The 18,659-nt window shown below is 44.0% G+C and overlaps 1 protein-coding gene across 5 annotated transcripts in view; it reads left to right on the forward strand.

The window, feature by feature from the left end:
* The window catches only part of HEG1 (heart development protein with EGF like domains 1), an 87,952-nt gene extending 71,645 nt beyond the window's left edge, over positions 1-16,307 (forward strand). For 4 of the 5 annotated variants that reach the window (XM_032793971.2, XM_032793975.2, XM_032793974.2 and 1 more), the window contains 5 exons: positions 9,221-9,263; positions 9,388-9,425; positions 10,877-10,964; positions 12,991-13,165; positions 14,763-16,307. In XM_032793971.2, coding sequence (XP_032649862.1) covers positions 9,221-9,263; positions 9,388-9,425; positions 10,877-10,964; positions 12,991-13,165; positions 14,763-14,912 — 494 coding nt within the window. In that variant the 3' untranslated portion in view covers positions 14,913-16,307. Of the gene's footprint in view, positions 1-9,220; positions 9,264-9,387; positions 9,426-10,876; positions 10,965-12,616; positions 12,677-12,990; positions 13,166-14,762 lie in introns of those variants that run through there. The other variant, XM_032793973.2, reaches the window with a different exon arrangement.
* Positions 16,308-18,659: the final 2,352 nt, after the last annotated feature.

An 18,659-nucleotide genomic window follows, 5' to 3' on the forward strand; every position in this document is an offset into this window, starting at 1 on the left:
AGAGGACAAAAGGCATGGTGACCGGTCAGCAGCAAACCTCCAAGTGTCTCTCTTTCCTGACTAAAAGCTAAAGATCACTTGTGGGAAATCTGCCACCTAGAGCACACTGGTAATTCTGGCTCCACAAAAATCTAATATTAATGAGGTTTAAGGGAGGCGTTCTCAAAGGAGCCAGAAGGAGCTTGAAAATCTCAGCCTAAATACCATTCCTCATGCGTTCCATTCATCTCCAGATAGCTGCCATTCCCATCTTTTCCAGGACATGTCACCAAGCCTGCAGGGTTGATGAAGAAAAGGCCACCACAGGCTTGCCGTGTCGGTTTCTGCGGGGTGCATTTTTCTCAATAAAACCAAGTACCCTTGTGTGAACAGAGAGAGGCTCTGATCACTTCCTCCCATCAAAAAGTTTCCAAGAGTCCCCTCAAGCATTCACTGGGTGAGGGAGGTCAAGCTGGACAAAAAGAAATCCTGAGTGAAAAGTCGAGAGAGGATTGGAGTTGAACGTTCTGCCTAGCTGCAGGCCTCTCCAGTCCTTAATATCCCCCATCCCGCCCCTCCACCTCCCAGTTTAGATTCATAGGCATAGTTTGACTTCTATATTTGGGGGGCAGCTCCAATCAGGCTAATGGGGACATGTGAGAGGGTCTAGTTCCATGCCTTGCGGGAGCAACACACCCCCTGCCTCCCCCAAACTACAGCGATGGTTAGATATCAGATTAGCCAGTAATAGTTAAAAGCTTGGAGAGTGGGAGTGGCACAGTGAGCTCTCTTCGAAGCAGAGTCAAAGGAACGGGAAGCCAGCAGCATGACAGTAGGGGGAGAGCAGGCGGGGTAGTGAAAGGGAAATAGGAGCAGAGTTCTGCAGCTCTGCCTTACATTTAAAGAACCCTCAGATGCACAGAAATGGTGAATCCAGGACCCGCCCCTGCCCTCTATGTGATAGCTTTCCTGTCTGTGGGACTGGAAAATTTTGTTTCCAGTGGGGGCGGGGGGGGTGCACTGACTGCACAGCTGTGTAGCTGCATCCCTGCGGGTGAGAGATTGGGGTCAGGTTAGACCACAAAATCGACCAGTCCGTCTCCACTTCCCAAGCAGCAGAAGAGTGCTAAGGCTGTGGAGACTACACTAATGGTTAGGCTGCAGTCACTTTTGTGAAGCGCAGCCTGGGAGATAGGATTGCTCCCAACGCAAGGTTCTGTAATGCCCAATCTAGTTACTCAGGCTGGGGGAAGATTTCTCCAAGTCCCTCTCATGGATCTTGTAACATGAACAAACCACTCTAGCTCTGCTCTTTTGCTGATGCCTCACTATTATGTACAGGTTGGGTGTATATAATTTTGTATTTATTTGCAGTTGTCCTGGTTTCTGGTTGACTGAGACACTTATCACGTGTCCGTCTACTTGTGGACTCTTCTTTGTAGGGTGACCAGATGTCCCGATTTTGTAGGCTTTTTCTTATGTAGGCGCCTATTACCCCTCATCCCCGTCCTGATTTTTTACACTTGCTGTCTGGTCACCCTACTTCCTTGATTTTATAAAAATCAAAAGAGAAAGTTCATAATAAATCTAATACAATTAATATGATGGACAGACTTAAATATGAATGATGATTGGCAACTAAATAGCCAAAAAAACTACAATCGCGAGATATTGAAAAAAATAGTTTTAGGGAAAAAAAAAGCCAGACTGGTTTAAAAGGGAAATGAAAGCAGCAATAAAAAATAATATAAATAATAAATGGAAAAAAGGGAAAGTTGATAGCAGTGAAAATGCTTGGTTAGGGAAGGAAAAGGATACAAGGAGAAATCTATGGCCAGAAGTGTTAAGTACAATAGGAAGGAATTTTTTAAGTAATTCAGGAACTGAAGATCCTTATAATGGTATTGGCCCATTTTTAGATGGAAATGGTAGAACTGTCGAGCAGAAATGGCAGAAGTGTCAAGTAAATATTCTATTCTTGGAAAAATCAGATAATGTATTTATATCATATGATGAAATATTTTTCATTCCGACAATAACTAAGAAAGATGTTAAATAGTAGCTACTAACGTCAGACAGTTTTAAATCAGCATGTCCAGAAAACTTACACTCGAGAGTTTTAAAAGAATTGACTGAGGAGCTCACTAGACCATTAATGTTGATTTTTAATAAGTCTTAGAACTCTAGAGAAGTTCCAGAAGACTAGAAAAGAGCTAATGTTGTGCCAATATTTTAACAGGGTAAATAAGATGATTGAGCAATTATAGGCCAGTCAGCCTGACATAATTCCTGGACAAAACAATAGAATGGCTAATATGAGACTCAATTAATAAAGAATTGAAGAAGGGTAATATAATTAATGCCAGTCAACATGAGTTGAGGGAAGAAAGAGCCTATCAATGTAACCTGATTTTTTTTTAATGAGATTACAAGTTTGGTTGCTATAGGGAACAAAGTTGATATCATATACTTAGATTTTTGTAAGGCATTTGACTTGGTACTATTCAGCATTTTGATTAAGAAACTAGAAGAAAACAAAATCACCAGTGGCACATATTAAATGGATTAAAAACTGGCTAATTGATAGGTAACATGTTGCAAATGGGGAATCAGCTTGGGGGTTTCTAGTGGGTTCCCTCAGGGATCAATTCTTGGCCCTCTGCTATTTTTATCAATGACCTGAAATAAAATTTAAAATCATCACTGATAAAGTTTGCAGCTGACCCAACATCGAGGATGGACAGGTCACTCATACAGAGCGATTTGGACCACATAGTAATCTGGGAGCAGGCAGTACTGCCAAATGTAATGCCATACATCTAGGAACAAAGAATGTGGACTGTACTTACATGATGGGGGACTGGGAAGCAGTGCTTCTGAAAAAGACTTGGGGATCCTGGTGGATAACGAGCTGATATAAAGTCTCTGTGCAACACTGGCTAACGAGATCTTTGGATGTATAAACGAGACTGTCAAGCAGGGGAGTTATATTGCCTCTGCATTTGGCAGTGGTGCAATTCTTCTGGAATACTGAGTCCATTTCTGGTGTCCACAGTTCAAGAGGGATGTTGAAACACTGGAGAGTGTTCTGAGAAGAACCATGAGAATGATTGAGGATTGGAAAACCGATCTTACAGTGGTAGACTCAAGGAGCTCAATCCATGTAGTTTATCAAAGAGAAGGTTAAGGGGTTATTTGAACATATACATAAGTATCTACATGGGGAACAGAAATATTACAATAGAGGGTTCTTCCTTCTAGCAGACAAAGTATAACAAGATCCAATGGCTGAAAGTTGCAGCTAGACAAACTTAGACTAACAATAAACTAGACAAATTTTAAACTAAAGTTACCTTTAATCAGTAATAAAATTTTGAACAGTCGGGGTAGTGGATTCTCCATCACTGGAAAGTTTAAAATCAAGATTGGAGCTTTTCAAAAAAGATGTGCTCTAATAAAACCACAGCTATTGGATCTGAAATACAAATTAATTCAGGGATATGCTATAGCCTATGCTATGCTGGAGATGATCACAGTGGTCTCTTCTGGCCTTAAAATTGATGAGTCTGTCAGTTACTATTGGTGTTATAAGATCCCCCTGCTACAGAATTCTCCTCGTCTACTGTGATGATGTTGCCATCTTAATTGTGTACAGATTAATGTCACACAATTTCTTTTCTTTTCCTTGCCAAATATCTGAACCCAGAGATATAGTCTTATGACTAGATATGTATTCATCCAGTTGTACAAGAACTTTAAAGGCATTTCATATAGTCGTAGAGCTAGGAGACAAAGATCTTGTCAGGTGTATTGCTGTGGGTTAATAGTGACCTTCACTGATCAGCTGTGTTTATCACAGGTAGGCTCTTCTTGAAGTATAGCTTTGGGGTCTTATTACAATCCCTTATGCTTTATATTCTGCTTTAAGGTGGAAGTACGAATTACAAAGTGGCCCAGAGGCTTAACATCTGCACAAGAGGCCAAGGCTGTGTGGTTAGGTCGATCACATCACAGTGGGTTGGTGCAGTTTAAGAACATAAGAAAATGATGCATTTGGACTCTGAAAAGTAATCGGGCTAGAGGATGGTGGCTAACCGCATATCTTGTCAAATCATCGTCACTAGTTTTGGCCTGAGAGAGAGAGATGCAGTTTGACCTCTTAACTGAAGAAGGAGTTCCATACTACTGAATTGGAATGAAAAAAGAAAAAACAAGAAGTAGAAACAATTTTTTTTTCAAAACCAATCTGTTTTGGATGACTGGAAATGCTCTGTTTCGATTAAATCAAAACATCGTTCCAATTCTAACATCTAAAAATATATATACATTTCAAAACGAAAAATCAGAATGCTTCGTTTCCAATATTTTTAAAACATAATGTCATTGAAATGGCCGTATTCCCGCAGAAAGTTTTGATTCTGATGAGATTCCATTTTCCTATGGAAACATGTTCCATAAAAAAAAATGGGACCAGCTCTAATTATTATCTGAGGTGCCAGTCCAGCAAGGCACTTAAGCACTTGAGTGGTCCCATTGAAGGCAGTTGGCGGGTTTCACAGTGTGGCTCAGCCCCATAAATTAAATAAGTTCAGCTCCCTTGTACCAGATAGGTGCTCCCTTTTGGCCAGTTATGAGGGTGGGACAGCACCTGGGGGGCTAAAAGATTAGGGAAAGAGAAGAGGAGGTCTCTGGGGAAAGCAACAGAGAGCTGGCTGCAGGCCTTCATTGGAAAGGAGGAGGAATTATCAGGAAGCCAGTGGAGGAGTTAACCTGCTGACTTTTCAAGAGCCAGTGCCAGCAGGCTGGAAAGAGCTGAGGGCTAGGAAGCCAATGGAGGGGCTAGCCAGCCATCCTTCCTGAGCCAGAAAATCATGGCTGGAGAGGGCTGAAGGCTCAGAGCAACAGAGGGATATGTCTGCTGGATCTCAGAGTTGGAGAGGTGAAGCCAGAGGGCCAGAAGGATGGGAGTGAGGTGTCATGAGGGATGCTGGAGCTGTACAGGAGGGCTGAGGAATGATGGTGGTGTTCTGGAGATCTGGGGCATGGCAAAATAACACTGGGGCTCTATTGGATGTTCTCTCTGGACTTGGGTTGTGGGACTTGGTTGGGACTTGTTTCGTTGTGGTTTAGATGCATGGGACTTTTTAAATAAATGAACCCCACAAGGGCCATTCGTACTCAGAAATACTGCTTGGGGAGTCTGAAGGAGGGAAACGGAGGCAGGTGTGCTTGTCATGCCTCAGCCTGCCACCAGAGAGTGCTCCAGACGAGCACTGCCCTATGACAGGGGACTACTCTTGTGCATAAAGTTAAGCATGGGCCAAAATTGATAGCAATTGCACAGTATGATCTGATAGCTGAGTTCCTATTATTAGTAGTATTTATTTTTGTAGCACCTATGAGCCTCATTCAGATACCAGCACCCCGTTGTACTCGGTTCTCTTGATAGGAGGCCTTTAAAGGACCAGGAATGCCAGAAATAATGCCCAGCTTCTTGTTAATAAGAGTTTGTGCTTCTATTCTGCTCTCCATGGCAGTGAATATTGACCTCCTCTTTGTCACATGTTGCATTCCCCAGCTCACACTAAGAGCAGTGGATCCTGCATTCCTCTACCTCCAACACTGTCTCAGATTATGTATTAACAAGCCCAAATTAAGCTTTGTTGTGGTTGCAGCTCGTGTGCGTGTATTTGGAAAAGAGCTAAGATGCTGCCTGTCTTTTCTTTTCAAGCTCTGAAGATCTCAAGGGTGTATCTACACTGCAACATAAGCCCATCCTTGATCCTGGGCTCCAAGCTACTCCCCCTTGTGTCTACACTGCAGTTCCACTAACACAGGGCTCAGAAGCAGGGTCCCAGGACTTTGCAAGGCTGGAGGATCCAAGCTCAAGTTAAGCCGGGACCCAGGATCTGAGCCTTACTGCTTTGCAGTGTAGACGCAGCCCCCCAGAGAGGGTCCAGGGAGTCAGCCGAATGTAAGAACATAAGAATGGCCATACTGGGTCAGACCAAAGGTCCATCTAGCCAAGTATCCTGTCTTTTGACAGTGGCCAATGCCAGGTGCTTCAGAGAAAATGAACAGAACAGGTAATCATCAAGTGAGCCAGCCCCTGTTGCCTATTCCCAGCTTCCAGCAAACAGAGGCTAGGGACATCAACCCTGTCCATCTTGGCTAATAGCCATCAGTGGATCTATCCTCCAGGAATTATCTAGTTCTTTTTTGAACCCTGTTAAAATTCTTGTGTTATGAGGAGTAAACAACACTTCCTTACTTTCTTTCTCCACACCAGTCATGATTTTATGGACCTCTATCATATCCTCCCTTAGTCCTCTCTTTTCGAAGCTGAAAAGTCCCAGTCTCTCCTCATATGGAAGTTATTCTATACCCCTAATCATTTTTGTTGCCCTTTTCTGTACCTTTTCCAGTGCCAATGTATCTTTTTTGTGCCTTTTTTGAGATGGGGTGACCACATCTGCACACAGTGTTCAAGATGTGGGTGTGCCATGGATTTATATAGAGGCAATATGATATTTTTATTATATGTATGATACGTTATTATCTATCCCTTTCCTAACGATTCCCAACATTCTTTTGACTGCTGCTGCACATGGAGTGGATGTTTTCAGAGAACTATCCACAATGATTCCAAGATCTCTTTCTTGAGTAGTATCAACTAATTTAGATAATTTTGTATGTATAGTTGGGATTATGTTTTCCAATGTGCATTTATCAACATTGAATTTCATCTGCCATTTTGTTGCCTAGTCTTGCACACCACATTTCAGGAAAGATGTGGACAAATGGGAGAAGGTCCAGAGAAGAGCAACAAACATGATGAAAGGTCTAGAAATCATGACCTGTGAGGAAAGATTAAAAAAAATTGGGTTTATTTAATCTGGAGAAGAGAAGACTGAGAGGGGACATGATAATGGTTTTCAAGTACATAAAAGGTTATTACAAGGAGGGGGGTGAAAAATTGTTCTCCTTAACCTCTGAGGATAGGATAAGAAGCAGTGGGTTTAAATTGCAGCAAGGGCAGTTTAGGTTGGACATTAGGAAAAACTTCCTGTCAGGGTGGTTAAGCACTGGAACAAATTCCCTACAGGGGTTGTGGAATCTCTATTATTGGAGGTTTTTAAGATCAGATTAGACAAACACCTATCATGAATGGTCTAGTTATTACTTGGGTCTGGTCTCCACCACAAACCTATATTGGTATAACTACGTCGCTCAGAGGTGTGAAAAATCCACAGCCCTGAGCGACATAGTTATACCAACCTAACCCCCGGTGTAGACAGCTCTATGTCAGCAAAGGAGTTTTCTCTCACTGACATTGCTACCGCTTCTAAGGGAGGTGGATTGACTAAGCCATCAGGCTTAGAGTATTTTCATTAAAGCGCTACAGCTGCATCGGTAGATCTGTGCCAATGAAGCCTTTTAAGTGTAGACATGGCCCAGGTCCTGCACTGAGTGGAAGGGCTGGCTTGGATTTGCTATTGAGGTCCCTTCCAGTTCTTACACTTCTATGACTCTATGCCTACAGCTTCTATCTACAGCAGGGGTCGGAAACCTACAGCACGCTTGCCACCTTTGGCACACGAGCTGATTTTGCTAGGCCCTGCTCAGCACACTGCTGGCTGAGTGAACAGAACCCCAGGCCGGCAGAGGCTGAGTGGAGCCGGCAGCCAGGACCCCAGACCGGTGGCGGGCATGCCCCACAGCTCTCCCCTCACCGTGCTTGGGTTCTGTGCCCCCGGGAGTGTGAGCCGCCGGGGCGTGGGGCTCTGAGCCTGCTGTGGGAGGGATGGCAGCAGCGGCTCACGCTTCCGGGAGCTGCAGAGCCCGAGTGCGGCGAGGGGGGAGACGGGGGGCACATGGGGACCACCGCCTGCATGCATCCGCAGCAGGAGCCCTCCTGGGGGGAGCATCAGGCCACAGCCTGGGCAGGCGCACCCCCCGCTGCCCCGTCACTGCGCTTGGGTTCTGCGGTTCCCGGGAGTGTGAGCTGCCGTCTCCGCTGCCCCTCTCACAGCTCCCCCCGTCCCACTGCCTCAGCACTCCACATGGAATTTTGGTTGGGGCAGTCAGGGGACAGGTAGGGGGTACGGTCCTAGGGGGCCAGTTAGGGTGGGGGAGTCTCAGGAGGGGGCAGTCAGGGGACAAGGAGCAGGGAGGCTTAGGTAGGGGGTGGAGTTCTGGGGGGCAGTTAGCGGCAGGGGTCCCAGGAGGGGGCAGTCAGGGGACAAGGAGCTGGGGTGGGGGGTTGGGTGTTCTGACCGGGGCAACCGGGGTGGGAAGTAGGAGGGAGTGGATGAGGCGGAGCTAAAGCAGGGCTCTCCCCTCTTTTTTGATTGTTAAAATATGGTAACCCTAGGCGAGAGGGTAGCCGGGGACACATGGCACTGGCGCCCGCATACATCCACTGCAGCCTGCAGGAGCCCCTGAGGAGGCGCCAGGACCGCAGCCTGGGCAGGAGGGGGAGGGGCACAGCTGCTCTCCACTAGTGGCGCCGCTGCCTTTGCAGCGTTGCTGCCCCCCTTGCACCGTGCCGGCTCCTCCATGGCTGGGGCTCGCTGCCACCGCAAGCGGGATGCTCTGGCTCTCCGGTGCCTCTGGAAGGCAGCTCCTCCCTGCTGAGCTGTTGCAGCCTCCCAAGCCCAGCAAAACCAGTGAATGGACTTGGAGCAGGTGGCTGTGCATTGTCCAGGGGAGTTCAGGAGGTGGGGAGGGTGGAGCAACCCCTGGTCATGGCTGGCCCCTGGTCTGGGGAGCAACCCCTGGTCATGGTGGCCCCTGGGGTCTATAAAGGCTTATTGGGATTTGCCTCTCAATGGACCGATGTGAAAGGGGGGACGAGGTGGAAGTTTCTCTTAGGACGGAAAATATCCTTGCCCTGGCCCTGCCTCGGGGATGCGTGTACCCCAGGTTAAGAACCACTGCACTAAACTGATAAGATCTGCATTTTAATTTAATCTTAAATGAAGCTTCTTAAGCATTTTAAAAAACTTGTTTACCTTACATACGACAATAGTTTATAGACTTATAGAAAGAGACCTTCTGAAAACATTAAAATGTATTACCGGCACGCGAAACCTTAAATTAGAGTGAATACATGAAGACTCAGCACAGCACTTCTGAAAGGCTGCCGACCCCTGATCTACAGCGATACAAATAATAAATACACACCTACTTACAGTTCACCACTGAGGGATACTCATCACCTTTCTCTCTCATTTTCTAGCTTGCGAAGATGGATATAGGCTTGAAAATGAGACCTGTGTGAGGTATAGTAATCTCTGTTTCTTAACCTAACTCCCTTTTCCCCACCCCCTCCCAAAATTGCATTGGTTACATGTTGTCACAACTAAGGCTCAGATGTTTAAAACTCATAGTTCTTTCCTATTACAGGTGCCCGTTCGGCTTGGGGGGATTGAACTGTAGAAACCGTAAGTATGGAACTTCTTGTCCTTTCACATTATTCTTTGTTAGGGTCATGAGGGCACAAATGGCTCTTCTGTTTCTGATATGTTTTCAGCCTGAACTGCAATCAGAGTGCTTTGTTCTTCTAATTACTGGGGCAGAATTTTCCTTGGATCACCATTACCAGTCAGCACTAATGAGAAATTCTTATCCTTTTTTATAAAATTGAGTTCTTACCCAATGCTAGAAAGTTGGAGTAGTAAGGGGAGAGGTTTGATCATTGGCCTGCTAAACTCAGGGTTGTGAGTTCAGTCTTTGAGGGGGCCACTTAGGGATCTGGGGCAAAAATCAGTACTTGGTCCTGCTAGTGAAGGCAGGGGGCTGGACTCAATGACCTTTCAAGGTCCCTTCCTGTTCTAGGAGATACATATATATCCAATTATTATTTTTTATTATAAGTTTTATTGCTGAACCAGCTGTGGTCATTTGCTCAACATTAAAGCTGGTCAGAAAATTCCAACATTTTGGATGGAAAAAAGTCCCAAACTTGGCCAAAAAGTTGAAATTTCAAATTATTTCTCAGATCGGAAATTCAAAAATCATTTAATTTGAAAGCATCATATAGTTTCATTTAATAATATCAGAACATGAATAATCTAATTTAATCTAATCTAATCTGAATGTCTAAACAAAATGAAACAAACAAGGAAGTCATAACAAATAATTTCAAAATGTTACCATAGGACATTTTGTTGAAGTTTTCTTGTTCCTGCAAAAAGTTTCAATTTTGATCAAACTGAATTTTCCGATGGAAGAGTGTTCCATCCATTTTTTCGACCAACTTTACTCAACATTTTACCACAAATGACTTCTTGGAGGCCTCCTCTGCACACATATAGACTCACAGACTTAAAGTCAGAAGGGATCATTGTGATCATCTGGTCTGACCTGCACATTGCAAGCCATAGATCATTACCCACCCACTCCTGTAACAGAGCCATACCCTCTGGCTGAGTTACTGAAGTCATCAAATCGTGGCTTAAAGACTTCAAGTTATAGAGAATTCACCATTTACACTAGTTTAAACCTGCAGGGGACCCGTGCCCCATGCTGCAGAGGGCGGTGAAAAAGTACAGTCTGCCATGAGTTGATTACTGCTGCTTAAAGATGATCTGACTTTCCGTTGCACACCTCTCGTATGTTCATAAGTACAAACTGTTCCAAAGAGAGGACCTGTTTTTGAATGTCTCACAGTTCCCATTTTTCTACCCGGTCCTCCAAAACTCCCCAACTCCAGGTAAATCTACCTGACATAATTTAATGTCCTATTTGATAATTACTGAACAAGAGAAGATAATTCCTAATCCTTTTGCCTGATGGATAGATATGGAGCTATATACCTGTATACCCACTTAAATATTTATAAGCATGTTATCGTTTCTAAGTCAGTGAGGTCGCCTGTGTCTCTTGTGTTTAGCGTATCAGCTAATCACCGTGGTGATTGCAGCTGCAGGAGGGGGACTTCTGCTTATCCTGGTGATAGCACTGATCATCACTTGCTGCCGGTAGGTATCATAAACCAGATGCCAAATCCTGTGTTAGTGATGTTAATGGATTATACAAGATTTAGTGCCTCACATCTAGACCTGAAAGGCCAAACATGCAGAGGACAAAACTTAGTGTAAACAATAGATTTAGTGGAGATACCAAAGGATATATTGTACTTACACTTCAGGGAAAATCTTTTTTTTTCCCAGGAGCCAGCCCAAGTAACTCAACTGAGTGCTGGGAATCATGTCCATTGGGAAGGGGAGATAAAGAAAACCTGCCTGCTCCGAGCCATGGAGCAGCAAAGTCTTTGCAAGGCAGCTCCAGCTGAGATGAAAGAAACAGTTTATGCAATAGAAAAGACTAGAGGATTTAGGGTAGTGGGTAATGCTCTGGTGTTCCCCCCCCCCCCCAAGCCCCAGCCCAGCCCCACTACTCAGACACCCTGTTCATGGCCATGTAGTATGGCTTTGCAGAGCTAGATTCCATATCACCCATGAAGTGCAGGCCTCTACACCTTCGTACAAGTGCTGCCTCTCTTTGGCACTACAAAATTACTCTGGCCAGGAGGCCTTCTGTACCTATGAACTGGGAGCAACACTTAATTTGTGCCCCAGCACCTCTGGGCTTGGCAGTTCACAGCCCCGCCACCTCTGGGCTTGGCAGTTCACAGCCCCAGCCCTTCTGGGCTTGCCACGTCAGTTATGAAAGTAAAAAAATTGCTTGAAGTCTGGCACCTAAAGGCTTGAGCCCCAGCACCTCTTTCATTGCAAATTAAGCACCAAATGAGAGGCAGGATTTACCCCATAAACAGAATTATACTCAGTATATTTAATATAGCACTTTACAATATTAATTAACCTGTACCACACTTTTGTGAAGTAGGCAAGTATTATGATACCAGTTCTGTAGAAGGGTAACATGATTGTGTCAGGGTTGCCTAGCAAGTCAGTGGTATAGCAAAGAACAGAACCAAGGAGTTCTGACTCCTAGTTTTCATATCTAGGTACAAGATCACCTCCCTTCCTTAAGTAGACTAACCACTCAATAGCATATATGTGCAGCATTGGGATATCCCCGTCTTTGGGGACACAGTTTTGGATCTAAATCTCCTCCAAAGGAGATTCTTATAAGATACAGTAGATAAGCAGGTTATTTGGGGGGAATGGGGTTGAGATTTTGGGGGTTCAGACAGGCCCCCTGACAGGCCCCCCAGGATTCCCACTCCCAACCTCCCTGTTCCCCATGCCCAGACTGCCCTCCCAGAACCTCCGCCTCATCCAATTTCCTCCTCCTCCCTGACTGTCCCCCAGGACCCCCCCACTCCCTTCCCCAACTTCCCCACTCCCCGCCCACTTAGCAGCAGCAGGAGCTCGCAATGCGACACGCACGCTGCCCAGCGGGAGCGGCGGGCCAGAGTGTGGCCTGCACAGCGGCGTGGCTGCGGGGGAGGGGAGACAGCGGGGGAGGGGCCGGGGACTAGGCTACCCGGCCAGGAGCTCAGGGGTCGGGCAGGATGGTCCCGCAGGCCGGATGTGGCCCGCAGGCCATAGTTTACCCACGTCTGATTGAATCTGACCTCCTGTGTAAAACAGACCATAGACTCTCACCCAGTGATTCCTGCATCAAGCCCATAACTTCTGTTTGAGCTAAAGCACGTCTCTTTTAGAAAGACAGGCAGTCCTTATGTACAGACTTGAAGTGATGGAGAATCCACCACATCACTAGGTAAGTTGTTCCAGTGGTTAATTACCCTCACTGTTGAGTCATTCCAACCTTAGTCACAAGGTTTAAGCTTTTCTGCACTGGAGATTCCAGCCAAGCGTGCACCAGTGCAAACTCTGATTATGAACAAGAAAAACTGAAATTTTTACACTAGTGCAGCTTACCGCAGGGATAAGCTGCATTGGTGAAAACTGGAGTTTTCTTCATCTACAGTCCAGCTTCATACCACTGCCTGCAATCAGGGCAAATCTCCTTAAATCATGTCACCAAAACAAGACAGCAAGATCAGTTTTGCCTTTTAACTTTTTTTTTAAACAGGAAGAGTAAAAATGACATAAGTAAACTCATCTTCAAGAGTGGGGATTTCCAAATGTCACCGTATGCCGAGTACCCCAAGAATCCTCGAGCACAGGAGTGGGGCAGAGAGACCATAGAAATGCAAGAAAATGGAAGCACTAAAAACCTGCTGCAGATGACGGATGTATATTATTCGGTATCTATTCCCGGGTTCCATCTATACTTTTTCTTTTGTCTAATGGTCCAGAGATATTGTATCCTTTGCTGCCTGAGATGTGGACACATGGCATGTAAGACAAAAGCAAATAGCTGAGGTTTGAGAGTCTTGCAGGCACAGTTTCTGAGCCTGCAAACCATTACTTCTGTGAGTAAATCTAATGTAGTTACATGTGTAAGTAAATGCTGAAGGATCTGGCCCATATTTTGCAATGTTGTTGTCCAGCGATATAAGAGGACCATGAGCATTCCTTTGTTTTGATTTGCATTTTATTTTCAAGGTAAATTTAAGTTTTTCCAGAGCACATTTATTGGGATATACTGTAGCAATGGAATTGACCCTTGTTCCTGCTCTCAGATAGCAAAAGAGCCTTGGAAATTGAGGAGTTTCCCAAACTTTTCTGAAGATGTTTATTATAGCCAATAAACAGGAATGTGAGTTTTTGCAGGTGGTTGGTACAGAACCACCATTGTACAGCAATGACGAGTCTCACGACAGGAGCCAACAGCGGTTTAGTGCTACTCAAGGGCACTACTTACTGTGAGTAAGGATTCCACAGTCTAGGCGTTATGAAGCAAAGATCCTGTTGGCATCCAGATGTCTCCGATAATTTACCATGGTGACTCAGCAGAGTTGTCTCTAAATGGAATTTTTTTCAGAGGCTTCCATGTGCATTAGCTTCTCTTTGGAAGTGAAGCTGCTAACATCCTTCTGGGCTCCCTAAGAAGAGTATTCCCGTAGCACACTGTGCTGATGTATTAGTGTTCTTCATGTGCATAGCACTTCCCTTTATGGTCACAGTGACTGAGAAAGTGTTTGCTAAACCCTGGTAGTTTCCAGATCCTCTCCCCTCTTAATTACCAGGTGCAAAGGCTAACAGCTGTTTGGGCCTGTATCATTTTGTCAATTGAGAGTTAGCCAAATGGTTGCACTTGCACACACGTGGTGGTAGAGATAAATATTCACAGTGTATTAATGAGCCTCGCAGAGTCCTCCTATTCCACTGCTCCGAGAGTGCACATCATGGAATCAGAGGTGAAGTCTAGGCACGTCCCTCTTGCTTGAGATATTTAAAATTAGACTGAACAAAAAAATAGAAGCCCTAGAAAATACCTAGGAACAATCCTGTAATAGCAGGTGGAAGGGACCTTAGAGCTCATCTCAAACCATGACATTTCCTTGTAGCCACTGAAATAACTGTCTTCAATCATTGCTTAAAGTTATGGTCCCGATCCTCAGTTGGTGTAAATCAACATTTCATTCCCTTTGAGGCACCTGGCATTGGCCACTGTCAGAAGACAGGATACTGGGCTAGATGGACCTTTGGTCTCACCCAGCATGGCCGTTCTTATGTAAAATAGCTCCAATGACTTCACTGAAGCTACACTAATTTACATCAGCTAAATAAATGCCTAAAATAAAAGGGAACTCAGACAAGAACAATAAAAACAAACAAATTCCAGTGTGTTTCTATTTCATCATGTGAGTCTGGAGAAAGAAAAGATTTTGAGGCTACATTTGAAATAGGCCTCAGGCCTCAGAATAAGAGCCTTTTCTTTTCTTTTTTATACTATAGCCGACTGGACTAAGAAACGCTGAACTGGAAAGAAATGGACTTTATCCTCCCTACACTGGTTTACCTGGATCCAGACATTCATGCATCTACCCTGGACAATATAACCTATCCTTTATTAGTGATGAAACTAGAAGAAGAGACTATTTTTAACATAATTGTGTGGGAGTGGAAGATCAACATAGATAGGTGTCCTCGTTTACCAGGTACACTCTGTCACATGACAGTTCAACTGATACCAGTCTTAATCTTCACATACAGGAAGGACTTTGAACTCAAAAGAACACAGAGCACTGCTACCTTGAAAACCCATTTGTAATGGTTGAGTAGTGAAGATGTAGGGGAAGAATGAGCCAATATGCAGATCTGTAAAAGACCCGGTGGAAGTTTATGGAAGTGAACTTGTGCATTCCACTTTTATCTTCGCCACTGACATAACATGAATTTGTTAATAGATCAGTACAGACAGATTAATTGATGCCTGCATTCTAAAATTAATACCACTAGGGAGTGTTTTGTTTACAGATATTGTAAAATTACAGATATTGGTCTGACTACTGTGTGTTTCCTCTTGGCCAACTTTTATGCAAAGATACACTGTGTGCTCTTTTTGGGTAGGAAGTGTATGTTCATTTCAGACCCTTCTCTGCCTTTCCATGTTATGATCTGATTCCTATGCAACAAGGCAGCAAGATTGCCCACTAAATATTATTTTTTTTATTGGTATGTGTCATTCTGTCAAATGTCTCAGCACTTAACTAAGCGCTCCATCTAGCAATGATGGCTGAATTCATAGGTTGACATTTTCAAAGGAGTATAGGGGATTTAGCCATGCCTCCTTAATTTTAATGGGAAAAGGTATAACTGATGCCTTGCACTGCTTTGAAAATCTCCTTTGTCTTTGGAAATGTCTGAATGTGACAGTGTATTGCCCATTGATCTGCAGTATTGTTCAAAACTTGTGTTATTATATTGTGGTAAATCACCATAGCAATCTCCAGCAGGGATTTAAATGTGTTTTAAAAGTAGCAAGATCAGATAAAGTATTCATTAATGGAGCAATAAATTACAAGATAAAATTGTTGAGGTAGATCGCATTGCTTTACAGAAAATGTGTGTAGCCATAGTGAACTTCAGGGAGAAAGTGGCCAAGAACAGAAGTATTATAGCCCTGGTCAGACTGATGTACCATGAATTTTAGACTTTGCATTGGATCCAAACAGCGACAGCTCCCCTGATTCCAATGGGCACTGCAGAGCTACTCAGCACATCAGAAAATCAGGCCTGTTGTGGCCAGATGCATTTGACTGTGGGAGAAGCACAAGGCTTTGGATCACAAAAATACTGTTAAGGACTTCCAGCTGTCTTTCCTGTTTCAGTCCTTTTAGCTGGCAGTTTGCACTGGATTGACAGTTAGTCACTGCAAATGGAGCTGGTTGGGAATTTGTGACATTTTGACCCCCAAAAATTCAACATTTTTTTGCAAAAAAAGCATTTTTTACAAGCTTATTGTGTAGTCTGTGATTCTAGAAAATTTGAATGATCAACAACAAATTTGCATGAAAAACTACAAAATATTTGTTGTGAAGGTCTTTCTGCATTTTTCAATTGGGTCTAACTTCACAGTTGTTTCATTCTTGAAGAACTCTTTAACTTACTTCACCAATCCTATTTGATTCCCTGAACACATGTATTTTTGAAGATATCACATCTGGCTGTTGTAAAAATGTCTGATCACTGGGGAAGAAGCTCCAAATAGATAATTTATTACATTCCTAACTTAGGATCTGATCCAAAGCTCTCTGACTTCACTCTGCAGGGTTGAGTGCTCGGTGAAGATCACGTTAATCAAATACACTTAGAGTTTGTCTTCACTGCAAAGTGAACTCGAATTATAACTCAAGTTGCCCCTGACTCAACTCCCTTCCACACACAAAAATCCTTCACTCAAGTTAGCTGGTCTGAGATGGGGGATAAACTAAACTCAAATCAGCTATTAACATAATCTCTTTGCAGTGTGGCTACAGGCTAGCTCCACTCTAGTGCCACTAATCTTACAGTGCCTTCCCACAGTTCTCCCTGAGTGCTCAGAAAAGGCTTACAAGTTCTCCCACAATACATGGGAAACAATTTATAGAGTGACTTCGCTTACTGCAGTGCTTAACAGTAGAATGTGCCCTTAGAGTTCTTAGTGCCACATTTGAGTGAGTACAGCATCAGTGTGGACGCAGGAACTTGAGTGCTATGTCCCAGAGTGGCTGCTCTCACTCTGGTTAAGATAACGCTAGAGCAGTAACTTTGCAGTGAAGGTCACATGAGTTAACTCTATAGTGAGGACAGACCCTCAATTAACTGACACTCAACAGTGTTTTTTTGCCATAGAGCCTGTGATCCTAAAGAGTCTTGCCCAGCACTCAGAAAGTTGTTGTGCCCCATCTCAAGTGTGAACAGACGCACAAGTAAGATTCAGTAATAGGCATTCGTTCTTTGAGTGTAGTGTTCCTGTTGGTGCTCCACTTTAGGTGAGCCTGAGCCTTTGGTTGGAGATTTTTGGTAGCAGCATTTGCTTGGACCGCATGTGTACCCCATACCCCTCCTCCCCCACACCGAGACTATATGAGGCTGTGCGGACGAACCATCTCAGTTCCTTCTTAACCACCTGCGGCCTGAGACAAAGTCTACAACTGTGCCTGTTCTCTACTAGTATTCAGAATTCAGTTGGTTGGTTAATATGTACTGTTTGTAGTTGTTGGAATAACTAACTTTCTTTCTTTCTTTCTACAAAAAAGTTTAAAATATTATTTAAAAATATTTTTGTTCACAGATATAGTTAGTGCTGAGTTTTTTTCCCCCTTCAGTAGGGTTCGATTTGTTGTTAATTTGCTTGGGATTGCTAGGCTTCCTGGGATTTAAAAAGTGCTTCTCTTGTCATGAGGCTATTCTAGTCATCAAGTGGATTATCTGTTGGAATTGAAAACATTGGGTCTTTCTATGAACTCCATTAGGCTATTACTTATAACCTTTCACATATCCATAAGGGGTTTTTCGCTCTTTGCTCATCCAGTCATGGTAAGATTCCTAAGAGATTTGTCGAATCTCTACCCACAAATCAGAGACCCTACTCCTAGCTGGGACATGAACCTAGTCCTGCATTGCCTTATGAACTACCCCTTTGAACCACTAGGTATTTGTTCTTTGTTAGAGCAATCAATGAAGACAGCCTGCTTGGTAGTTATAACTTCTGCCCAAAGGGTCAGAGAATTGGGGACTTTAATGGTGGAACCGCCCGGCCATTTATGGTATTCATTACAGAGAAAGTATCTCTGTGGGCCCCTCCCAGATTTTTACCTAAGGTGTCCTCAGAATTTCTTGTTTAATCAAACCCATTGATTGCTTGGTTGGTTTGTTTGTTTTCCCCGAGAACCACATTGGACCAGTCAAGAAGCCATGTTGCATACTCTAGATGCATTAGCTTTTTATTTAGACAGGACAAACCTTTTAGACATCTCCTAGATTATTTGTATCCATTGCGGACAGAAAGAAGGGTTCGGTTATTTCAAAACGAAGTTATCAAAGTGAATCTCTGACATACTACAGTCTGTTATGACGAAACTCAGATTCAGCTCCCTTCAAGAGGGATAGTACATTCCACTAGCGTATTTTCTTCTTCTACAGCCTAGCTTAAGGATGTGTCAATTGGAGACATCTGAAGAGTGCAACATGGTCCTCAGCCACCTACCTTTTCTATTCATTGTGCCTTGGTGTCTGCTGCAAGATCAGGTGCAGCTGTAGGCGATGCAGTTCTCTCTTCGATATTGGACCCTGGTCCAAACCTCTCACCTTCTTAGGGATGTACTGCCCTGAAGTGGTGCACCCACAGGGATACTGCTTGAGGAAGAA

The sequence above is a fragment of the Chelonoidis abingdonii genome, chromosome 10 (assembly GCF_003597395.2).
Source record: "Chelonoidis abingdonii isolate Lonesome George chromosome 10, CheloAbing_2.0, whole genome shotgun sequence".
NCBI classification, from domain to species: Eukaryota; Metazoa; Chordata; order Testudines; family Testudinidae; genus Chelonoidis; species Chelonoidis abingdonii.